The sequence below is a fragment of the Mizuhopecten yessoensis genome, unplaced genomic scaffold (assembly GCF_002113885.1).
Source record: "Mizuhopecten yessoensis strain PY_sf001 unplaced genomic scaffold, ASM211388v2 scaffold715875, whole genome shotgun sequence".
Taxonomy (NCBI): Eukaryota; Metazoa; Mollusca; class Bivalvia; order Pectinida; family Pectinidae; genus Mizuhopecten; species Mizuhopecten yessoensis.
In genome coordinates, this window is record NW_018479835.1 from 1 (window position 1) to 12,551 (window position 12,551).

The 12,551-nt window shown below is 37.4% G+C and overlaps 2 protein-coding genes across 2 annotated transcripts; both read right to left on the reverse strand.

Moving 5' to 3' along the window:
• Nucleotides 1–706: 706 nt before the first annotated feature.
• On the reverse strand, nucleotides 707–6,107 carry LOC110441331 (plasma kallikrein-like; the record flags this gene model as incomplete). Its single annotated transcript, XM_021484444.1, has 3 exons — nucleotides 5,993–6,107; nucleotides 3,800–3,979; nucleotides 707–795 (listed from the first exon to the last, which is right to left on the reverse strand). Coding segments are annotated over exons 1-3 (333 nt in total), but the record flags the coding sequence as incomplete, so codon positions are not given.
• Nucleotides 6,108–8,346: 2,239 nt separating this feature from the next.
• On the reverse strand, nucleotides 8,347–8,877 carry LOC110441332. Its single transcript, XM_021484445.1, has one exon. The coding sequence runs from the start codon at nucleotides 8,875–8,877 to the stop codon at nucleotides 8,347–8,349; it is 531 nt and encodes a 176-aa protein (XP_021340120.1).
• Nucleotides 8,878–12,551: the final 3,674 nt, after the last annotated feature.

Sequence of the window (12,551 nt, forward strand, 5' to 3'; positions counted from 1 at the left end):
AGAGGACTTGGGGGCGTTAAGGGGTATAAACCTCATTAGGACATGCTACAGAGGACTTGGTGGCGTTAAGAGGTATAAACCTCATTAGGACATGATACAGAGGACTTGGGGGCGTTAAGGGGTATAAACCTCATTAGGTCATGATACAGAGGACTTGTGGGCATTGAGTGCAGTTCTATATTTTGTCTAATTAAAATGTATTTGTTTTTTAAATTTAAAGTATCGGACGTGTAAAAGTCCGTTTTAACGTTAAGTGCACAAGACGTTCGTCCTAGTAAGACAAATATATATTCGTACTGAAAAAAAACGAAAACTTGTTTGCTTGTGTATTTATGTGCTAACCAGAAACTTCAATGGGGAACATTGCATGTAAGTGACAAGCACAGCAGAAACTTAAATATTATCTCGGGACCTGCCTTGTCTCATTAACCTTACATACTATACTCACACGCGATAACTCAAACATGAAACTATCAAACGTGTACTGATAAGAGATAGTTTTCAAATTCAAACTTCTTGAACGTACGCAATAGAATACGTCTCAGGTAAGCTCCGGTCAACGTTTTAAAACCATTATCTTAGTTACATGTTTTGGGTTGGTTTTATTCGATTGTGTGTCCTATTAACAGCTATGGCATTTTAAGTACGTGTCTCCTTGTGTGTAATGCATGCGTGGATTTTTAATATGTTATTGGTATACATTTACCTGCCAGGGGAACTCCCCGTGTTGGGCGTTGGTTCCTCCGACAATCTTGTTGGTGTGAGTGGACCCGATATTGCTTGTTCCACAGGTGGCTACAATACACTACATAGGTTAGTCAAAGTGATACACGGTAGACGAAATTCACAGATGAAACACTTATTAAGTTTTAAGTTATAAAAAAAAAATGTTTTAAGTTATAATATTTTTTTGTTTTAACCAATTTCAAAATTGAAGAAAACTTTACTTTTTTGCCGCGAAGAAAAAATTTTAAGAATAAATCTTTGCACTTTTATTGATAAACATCTACACAGTACAACTATGCTATAAACATTCATATGTTAGCTCACTAATATTTTAGCATATCATTTAAATTTTAACAAGTGTGTAATAGAGTACAACATGGTAGTAACAATAATAATAACAGACTAAATTTAAATTCGACAGCACATTGAGTCAAGAACTCATCTCATATATGGTCGACATAAACTATACAATATTAACAACATGAGTGAGGAAAACGATACATACAAATGTAGCATACATGCACACATACAATACAGTAAAGTAAAATGTGTAATTATAAAACTAGTAAGTTGAGTAAATGTCATGCAAAGCATACATTCTCATGATGCATACAAGAACTTAAGAGACACATATTGTGTCTAATATACATATATGTATATACCAATATCGCAAATTGTAAAAATTGACCGAATATATACATATATAGCATGAGCTGAGACCAAAACTAGCATCATTGTTAAATGCGGAAGCAGCTTAAACATGTTCGTTTGCTGTATTATATTTGATTTAGTATTCAGGATCAAAAATGACAGATTTAAAAATATCAATAGAGAAAACAATTAGCTTTGCCTAACAAAAAATCATAAATCTCATAAACAGTCGAACCTCATCATCTCGAACTCGTATAACTCGAAGACCCCGTTGAACTCGAGGTATTTCATCGGTCCTGGCCAAAACTCTTCTTAATCTTAGCATGGAATTAGATTCTAAGTCCGTGATCTTAGTAATAAAAACTCTGATAATTCGAACTATGAAACCTCGAAAAAACTCGGATATCCCGAAGTCAATCATAGGTCCCAAGAACGTTAATTCCATATAAAAAAAAAAGATATAAAAAATATCTCCTACCTCGAAGTTTCTTAAGATTTACAAGTCTATTATATATTCTTTAATTATTTGATACATATTAGACGCAGTGCTACGGTAAACATCGTTCTCATAGAGCAGCTTACGCTCGGTCATATTTACTTCTATTAAACTTATGGCATTAAAATTGTGCTTGACTGTACAAACTTCATCAATGTTGATTAACAACAATTAGTTCTCACTGCAAGCCCGTAAACAATTTGAATGGCACTTTATTTACATCAAAGCTGCCGACACATTCTAACCGGAAAATGTGTCACAGTGTACGGTCATGCGGAAATAAGCTCCACAGTAAGAGTAACATTAATTAATTAAAGAATATGATTATGAATAAGTTGTTATTTTTTATTTTATATAGTTATCCTTTTGTCATTTATCCGACTGTTTAAATACGTTGATTGTCAGAGAAATCAATGACATATATAGCCTCATATTGTACCAATCTTTATGCCAAAAATAAGAACTCGCTTAACTCGAATACTCAGATAACTCGAAGTTTCCCAACGATCCCGTCGACTTCGAGATAACGAGGTTCGACTGTAATTTATATACAAACGGATTCGAATATCAGCAAAGACATCATAACATGCAATTATGACAAGGCATGTTACCACCCCATGTATAATTCTGTTGAATTGTCTACCTTTCTTTAAAAAACAAAAACTGTTAAAATTTAAAATATTCTTAACACAACCGGATTTCAACCACGATATTCAATGATTGATAACAGAAATACACCGTAAACACCAAAACAACGTAAGAATACAGTATACCTTCAATGACAGGATTAATTTGAGTATGATCTTAAGATGTGACGATGTCGGTAAAAAAATGATTTATAAGATAAGTACTATCGGTTTTCTCTTAAAGCATTGAATAAACAGGTATTTGTTTGATAATTTTCATTGATTAATCTACAGGTTGATTGTATATTTGTGAAATCTATTTCCTCCTTAGGATGGTATACTTTACTGCAAAAACTAAAACAAATAATGACTGCGTCAACGAAATATAGGACCATTTAAAAGGCTCATAGGTGACATACTCATCTTTTGACACGATAGAATGACAGTCAAACCGGTCATATTTTATACTGCCAAGATTAACACCAAATTAATAGAGTCAATAGCGCGAGCACAATGCTTGATATTGATAACAAAGACAGGTTATTATCAACATTGCCATTTTTGTATTTATGTTTTATTCTTATAAATATACACGCCGAGTTAATGGTTATTGTTTTAAGAAGAGACCTGCGCGTGTTCAAGGAAATACAAAAACGTGCTGTTTTCAGCTATTTGTCGTAAGGAGTGATTATTATGACGTTTCCTGCAAAAATAAGAGTATTCTTCCGTATATTTTACAAAGCTGATTGTGAAGAGACCAACATTGATCTGCTACATCTGGGCAACACCTTGAGTCTAGCTTCCTTTCAGCACTGTAACCATAGACATCCGTGTGCATAAGCAATCAGCTGATGCGCAGAAATAAACCCCAAAACAAACAAACAAACAAACAAAGCCGGATACGAGGATGGTTTGGTTTGTTTTTATATTTTGTAACGCCCTGTTAACAGATACAGCCATTTAAGGTCGCACCTCTATGTAAGCTGTGTACGCGTGCATGTTTGTAACAGCTACCATTGTTAAGGACTTTGGATATTTTTTGTCCTAGCCTGGGGACAGAATCTATTGCCATCCTCACCTGGGCGAACGTTTAACGTTAAAGCGAAAAATGAGGCGTTGCCAAGCAAGGCAATAGGAAAATAGGTTAGTTAAAAAAGAGAGATAAATAAAAAGATCCGCAATGATGCAATGGGTGCAGCATATCTATTTTGGTCGCTTTTTCTTCCCAAAGAGAGGGCATCAAAGTAAATCCCCAATTCTGCAGGGGATTTACAAGTGTGTAAGACAAAAAAATACATACCACCACTGACCCCATGAGAACTGCCAGAAGAGGTTCCATTGGAACTACTTCCGCTACCGGAACCGGAAGGAGAGAGACAACACATCTCTAGGAATCCACAGTAATTTAGGCTGTAGCTCTCGCCCGAGTTACAACCATGAGAAATGTCTACACAGCGGCCGTGATAGCTGTTCACACATACTTTAATAGATAGAGCACAAATTGTCACCTTACTGAAATATTTCAGTTAATATTTGAACAGCAAAGTTATTAAAATATGTAACAAAAGAGACAAACTGATATCTTTTTTTTTTTTTTTTTTTTTTTTTTATAAATTTTCAATTTTATTGATTTATTTTTGGTTAACGCTGTGGTTTAGTTTCCTCAAAATTTTAGAATCTCACTACTTTACACGGTATGTGAGATGTGCGCGAAATGCATGTCTGTGATCATGGTTTTGACAAATCTCAGCCATATATATCTATTTAGGTATGGAGTTTGAATGGGTACGGTTTCATATCTAAAACTTAATAGATGCACAGTGATTTTGCACTTTTATTGCAAGGGGGAAAAAAAAAAAAAAGACTTCAAGCTCATCTAGTTGAAAAGGGCTTCATCCTGGTCAAATGTTCAATGAAATATCGTGACAAGAAAAGTCAAATGCACGTGTGGAAGAATAAAGTAAAGCACGAGACAAATAAAAGTAAATTTTGTAAAAGTGTACAAAAATATAATTTGATTTCGGTAGGTTTGTTAGAAATGGTTAGAGAGTGTTTTTATCAGAGCCGCATATTTTACACCAAATGTCACATTTACAAGGGTAGAATTTCAGCATCACATACAGCTACATAACAACTTTCTCTTTTCCTCAATCTGAAATGATTTTTTTAGAAAGATGTAGTCAATAGATATAAAAAACGATATTTCGTCTTTGCGTATTGCAGAGTTATCTTCTCTTGAGGGCAGGGATTGATTGTTACGTCATTTGTTTTTGAGAGTAACGTCATCATTTTTGAGAAAACGACGTAATTTTCTCACACAAACCAATGACGTAACAATCAATACCTGCTCTCAAGAGAAGATAACTCTGCAATTCGCAAAGACGGAATAGATAGCATGTAAAAGTATAAGCAATATTCGGAAAGATCATAAAAAGAAACGATATACCCTAGGTATACTCCAAAGCATTCAGGGCACGCCTGGGCAAACAATATATATCCATGATGTTTTGGAAGTCACAGACGCCGAGAAAATCATACAGGTAGGGATTGTCATTACGACGTGATCGTTTTTGCGAGATCGGGGATCTGATGCCACTTTTAAAGTGCTGTTTCTATGAAATACCAATCCGAAGGAGGCACCTAACAGAGTATTCACTAGTCACTTAATATTAATAATGGGTTATCCAAATGCTGTTATTGCGAATTTTCCTGAACTTTACGCGGGTAGTGAAAGCTACAGTTTATTAAGATTTAGGTATGTCCCCACCTTAGAAAGAAACGCATTGACACATTTGGGGGCAAATATTCAACATTGAGGTCATGAGTGAGCCAAAAGGGCCGTTAGGAAACAGTAAGGGGCTTAAGAAAATAGAAAGAAAATAAAGATATCCAAAAACTTGTAGAGGGCGAAGCAGATTAAGTTTGATTGCTTTTGTGTCTCCAAAGAAGACGGCACAACAGCATATCCCTAACACGGCCACTGGTTCTTATAAAGGTTCTTTAATAATCGCAATTGGTAGCAGCAGGTAGTTTATTTTGTCAACACTAAACTTGCAGGGGTGGGGCAGTAGGAACGTGACAACAAACATACAATAACATCAAGAAAAACTTATTATGATTTGTGAGTTACCTTCAACCGGACAATAATGACAAATACACAAATTGAATGCTAGATAAATTTTAAAGCAAATATTTTTAGTATTAGTTAAAGTAAGATAAAATAGCCTTTATATACTGGAAACAAATGCGAATTATTTCAATAAAAAATACAAATGCTTCTTCCATTCTTGTTATATCTGTTGAATACGTGCATGCATACAAATCAGAAATAGACGTGATATCGAAATAATAAATCTGTTTTAAAACTAAAATATGTTTTATTATACGGAATAGGTAAACGAATCCAATTCGTTTGTGTGTTTACATCGTAATGTTTTTTGTTTTTTTTTATTATAAACCCGTTCAAATGTGTAAATGTATTTAGAACACTAACCTGTAGCAAGTCCGCTGCAAACAAAAGAAAGCAGAAAGACTGCAGATAAAATCGAACTTGACATCTTGGTTATAGGACACGAAGTGGCAAGACGCCTTGATGTAGACCGCTGACTGTGAACTTAGGGCTTGCCTGGGAATAAGCATATGTATGCCCTACATAACGTGACATATTTACATTTGTCACGTGGACGGTTTGGTTTGTTTGTGCTATTTTTGGCACATTGATCCTGATTAGAAAATTAAGTTGTGCATATCATAGCATGTATTGATTCGCCGAGAATACATTTGAACATCCGTGTTAACTTATATCTGTGTAATGATGATCTCCATAACACGTTGTTAAAACTAATGGTTTGTTTTTTATTAAGATTAATTGAGTTTAACTTCTACAGCTAATGCTATTTATAGAAGTGCAACCATGTGTGTAATGCATGCGTGCCGGTGTATATGTGTGCTGCAGGCAGGGTATGTTGGGGTATTTGCGGCCTTGCGATATTGCAGATCTGAAGCCGACTTTATTAGTCTATCTCAATCAAATCGCATGACTAAGACACCCTGTAAAGCATTCCGCCCATTATACGGATGAATCAGTTGTTACCATTTGCCTAATTGCTGATCAGACTCGTTTTGATTTGTTTTGTGTATTGTTTCATGGCCCATCGGCAATGCGAGTCATTTAGGGCCAAACATAAATTTAAAATTTGCAATCACAAAAATGAATACATGTACATGGATTTTTGATCGACCCAACAACATAACAACATTTTTTCGGGACCATGAGTAAATCATTCCAACCAAGTTTCAAAAAAACAGCCAAGTAGAACTCAACTTTAAGTTTCAAATGTTTTTTTTTTTTAAATGGCGGCTGTGGCGGCCATATTGGATTTCTGATTGACCCTGAAAAATCGTCAGGACCATTAGTCGATCATTCCTACCAAGTTTCAGTTTAATTGGCCCAGTAGAACTTGACTTAATAAAAAGTTTTCAAAATGGCAGCTGTGACGGCCATATTTGATTTCTGATCGACCCGAAAAATAACAACACTTGGTCAGGGAGATGTCAGTAACATTAAGTTTCAATGAATTTCCTTCGACAGTATATCAGCTGAAGTTGAAAATGTAAACAGTTAACGCACGACGACGCACGAAGACGGGTAGCAATAGGTCACTTGAGCTAAAGCTCAGGTGACATAATAGAAAAATAGATAAATGATAAACAAATAAACATAAAAATAAGATTGCACAAGACGTCATCTTAAGTATCATGTCTTGATTTATCAATCAGAAAATCACGAAGGAATCACGGCTATAAAATAAACATGAACACAGTAACAAATATGTGAAAGATGACAAAAATAACAATCCGAATTCATAACAACTATTGAACAAAATCCATGAACTACTACAACTGATATGGAATAACATGTTAAATATGAACCGTTACAAATAATACAGAATAACAGTTTAAATCTGAAATGTTACAAGTATTCTTAACAGTTACATGTCGCCCTGTACTGTGATACCCAGCATGTCGCCCTGTACTGTGATATACCCAGTACATCGCCCTGTACTGTGATACCCAGTATGTCGTCCTGTCCTGTGATACCTATTACGGTGCCCTGTTACGTGATATCTAATATGTCCCAAGTAATGTGATACCCAATACGTCAACCTGTTCTGTGATACCCAGCAGGTGGCCCTGTACAGTAGTACCCAGTACATCGCCATGAACTGTGTTACCCAGCACGTCGCCATGTCCTGTGGTACCCAGTACGTCCCCCTGTCCTGTGATACCAAGAACGTCGCTATGTACAGTAGTTCGAAGTAGGTCCCCCTGTAACGTGATTCCCAGTGCGTCGTCGCCCTGTACTGTAATTCCCAGTACGTTCCTATGAAACGTGATACCCAGTACGTCGCCCTGTACCGTGATATCAATAACCTCGCCCTTTACTTTGATACCCAGTACGTCACCCTATTCTATGAGACCCAGAAAGTCGCCCTGTAATCTGATATCAAGGACGTCACTCTGTACTGTGATTCCCAGTGCGTTTTCCTGTACTGTGATACCCAGCAGGTGGCCCTGTACAGTATTACCCAGTACATCGCCATGAACTGTGTTACCCAGCACGTCGCCATGTACTGTGGTACCCAGTACGTCACCCTGTCCTGTGATACCAAGAACGTCGCTATGTACAGTAGTTCGAAGTAGGTCCCCCTGTAACGTGATACCCAGTGCGTCGTCGCCCTGTACTGTAATTCCCAGTACGTTCCTATGAAACGTGATACCCAGTACGTCGCCCTGTACCGTGATATCAATAACCTCGCCCTTTACTTTGATACCCAGTACGTCACCCTATTCTATGAGACCCAGAAAGTCGCCCTGTAATCTGATATCAAGGACGTCACTCTGTACTGTGATTCCCAGTGCGTTTTCCTGTACTGTGATACCCAGTGCGTCGTCATGTACTGTGATACCCAGTACGTCACCCTGTCCTGTGATACCAAGAACGTCGCTATGTACAGTATTTCGAAGTAGGTCCCCCTGTAACATGATACCCAGTGCGTCGCCCTGTACTGTATTTCCCAGTACGTTCCTATGAAACGTGATATCAATAACCTCGCCCTGTACGGTGATATCAATAACCTCGCCCTGTATTGTGATACCCATGAATTCACCCTGTACTGTGATACCCAGTACATCACCCTGTCCTGTGATACGAAGAACGTCGCTATGTACAGTATTTTGAAGTAGGTCCCCCTGTAACATGATACCCAGTGCGTCGCCCTGTACTGTATTTCCCAGTACGTTCCTATGAAACGTGATATCAATAACCTCGCCCCGTACGGTGATATCAATAACCTCGCCCTGTATTGTGATACCCATGAATTCACCCTGTACTGTGATACCCAGTACATCACCCTGTCCTGTGATACGAAGAACGTCGCTATGTACAGTAATTCAAAGTTGGTCCCCCTGTAACGTAATTCCGAGCACGTCGCCATGTACTGTGATATCTAATATGTCCCAAGTACTGTGATACCCAGGACGTCACCCTGTCATGTGATACCAAGTAAGTCACCCTGTCATGTGATACCAAGTACGTCACCCTGTCATGTGATACCAAGTACGTCGCCCTGTACTGTGATACCAATGACTTCACCCTGTACTGTGATACCCAGTACGTTGCACATTAAAAAATGTGAGCAGCATATGCTAAGTAGACATTTTCACAACAATAAATGACGTCACAGCGTGGCTACGCGACTTAAAAAGGAGCTTGCATAAATTGAGGTAAGCACATTGATAAGATGTGACGTCACTGAAAACCCGAAGATAGAACGGCCTGTTTTGGCATGGTAATGGAATTGTGACTTCACAAAGTCCCTCAAAATGTAGCGCCCAATTTCGCAACAAGGGTTTTGTCATCTTATGTAGCAAAATGACTCACAGTTACAATGTATCGTACTGATAGTATATCATCTCTTGGAAAGAAGAATGATAATGATATCCAGAGGTGATTCCTACGGACATGTGGCGTTACCTAAAATCACTATGATACCCAGCATATCATCCGGTTTGGATTGGGTGGTCGAAAAGTACCGTAAACTGACCGGAGGTGTGCTACTTTTACATGTGGCAATTACCGGAGATGTGTCCTCAAGAAATGTTGCAACTGGTACTTCGAACTACATTAGAGTCTTGTCAAAGTCAACGCCTGTCATTAACACGGCACTGTATAGTTACTTAAAGCAATATCGGTTACCTGGGTCCGCCTGTCACTATGATAAACAAATAAATATTCATAGACTGCACGACTAAACTCGCCGGTATCAAGTTGATTCCTTGTATTCATTGTCTATACAATAAAAGCTTTTGCCAAGCCAGCGTGTTACAAGCAGTCGAAATATCAGACTTGAAGGACAACTAGCAAAATGGTTTGAGCCTCCTTGCTTTGTCTGAACAGTGCGTGACCCCTGAATAACTAAATATTATCGATTTTGAAAAATATTCGCAAAGAAAACTGAAGAGTGTACAATGTATTGTTCCATAACAACGTGTGACGTCACAGCGTTATACACATGACTTGGGGTGTGGCTGTAACGTAGATGCGTATCAATAAGATGTGACGTAACGGAAAATATATATAAAAGGAGTGTCATGGAAGAGTTGTGACATCAATCCTAAATTGACGTCGAAGTCATTATTGAGTACTGTTAATATAAATAAGGCAATACATTTCAACTAATTTTTCAAATTCGTTCTCGAAATGCAACTCCCTCCGTTTTGTCACGCCCGTAATGATCTTGGTCGTATTTCCCGTCCGATGTGTTCTGGTAAGATCTTCTCCATATTTCCTTTCGACTGGCCATATTGCGTTGTTTTTCAGCGAACAGTTAGTTTACAAGCGAAGTGTCTACGTCACTTCTACGGTAAAGCATATGAAACAGGTTGGCTGTTGGAATGTCTTATTTACACGAACGGGTACTGACAAGTGATTATTAGGGATTCCATTTAGAATGGAAATCCCTATTGTAATTGTTTTTTTCTTTTCTTTTTATTCTTCTTCTTATTTCCAGAAATATAAAGCTTTAATGCATACGTGTGTTTACTTTAAACAAATAAAATATATTATCTTTTAACAAAACCGGTTTGTGCGATATCGAATCCTCCAAACTATTTACATGTTAAATAGTGAATTGCAATATGTATATAACTGAATATACCACAACTTAGTTAAAGACTTGTTTGACAATAGTTACAACATTTCTGGTATTCGTGTCAAATAATACCTAGCAGACGTTATATTCATTGGTTGTATTTTATAAAATAGTATCGTCTTGTTTTCAAAACAATGCACTTCATTTTCTCACTCTCATTAATTGGATTGAAAGTAGCAACACACGAAATGATATATGTGTCTTTGCTCTGCGCTCTTTCCGAGTAGATTTCCTCGTGCAAATTTATGCTAAAGCTGCGCGTAATTTCACATCGCAATAATGTCCAATTTTACAGTATATTCTATCCTCAGTCTGTCTATTGTTTTATCTGGAAATACTATATATAAAAACAATTTGATATGATATCAACTAATTACGTACAGGTAAAATGTAGTCGCTGGGACTGTGGCCATTCTATCATGCACACCTCTGTGATAATAACAGGAAGTTTGTCCTCGGAAAATGTTGCAGGAAGCACTTCTCAAACTGTACCAACAGCTGTCATTAAGACGACACTGTGTAGTTACTAAATATAATATTGATTACCTGATTAATATGTCGTGGCCGTGTAAATGTCTTTTCTAAACTCTACAGGAACTATACCTCCCAAACACCTCGAAGGCGTGTTGTTGATGCTGTCGGTGATGGGTTTTTTATTCGCTGACGTACGCATACGACTGTCTGTTGGCAAACATTGTGTGAAGTTTTTCTTTTAAAGTAACTAAGATAGAATGTTGGCTAATACCATTAGTAATTTGTGTGTGTAAGTGGCTATGTTACGTTCGGGAAATATATTTCAGTTCCGAAGAATTATGAATTAGACGAATCCGACACCTCAAGTGAAAGCATGTCATGTATTGAGTTTAATCCTTCACTCTATTCTGATGAAAACGTACTTTTGAAGCATCAATAACTGACGATACCGTCCTATGTATAAGAGGGGCTGTAAAGAGATACTGCCAAAAAACGCGTCCTGCAGAACTAATAGAAATCGAGTTGTATTTCTTTGGTTTATCTCCATCATACCGACCATCCATGTAAGCAAGAATGTCGGAAGCGCTTGAACTTTCTTTTCACTCTCTCGTTTAATCCATGTGTGATTTTGTCAAAAAGTTATTAATAATCTTCAACCCTCTTTCGTATATCCCTTACTTTTTGAACAATTGGTCGAGTTTTTCAAGACGACTAGACAGAGTCTGGTGTTAAGGGACTGTTAAATATCCCCTTAACACATTTTTTATCCGGTGACACCATTTCGAACATAACTCTTTAAAATCATACAGCGTAACTGTATGCACTTCCCCGGAAGTTTTAGGTTAAATGCCCTCGATTGTCAGCATGCCTGTGTGTAGATCGTTCTATGTATTCACACACCTACTGAGCACATGATCGTCTATCCTAACTACATGTCCGTACAACTCACATGTGACGTCCACCAGCAGCCCTGCAATAACGGTAGTTTAAACATGTTTTTGTTAGGGATCGTTTATCGTACACACCACGCTCCCGTCGTCTGCTCTAAGTTATAAGAAAGAGGGTTACTCATCTGTAACGCTCTACACAAAGATACAAATATATATGTGTTTAACATGTCTACCGAAACATTCGGTTGTAGATTAACACTTCTGACTCGCTTTCGCTTTTGTATTCCTTGACAACGGATTTTGATATCCAGGGCGACTGTGTCCGGAAAATTTACACTCACTTTAGAAATGTCAACTCACGTTTTGTGTTTATTTCCTCCCAAGAAAATCTTGTATACTTCTGACAAATATCAATCTCTTTTAGACAAGATGTAGTGTGTAGCAGGTATAACCTTTACAGTGGTATAATCCTCGA

Coding starts and splice junctions, on each gene's coding strand:
- LOC110441332 (XM_021484445.1), bottom strand. CDS start 8,877: ATGGGTATCACAATACAGGGCGAGGTTATTGATATCACCGTACGGGGC.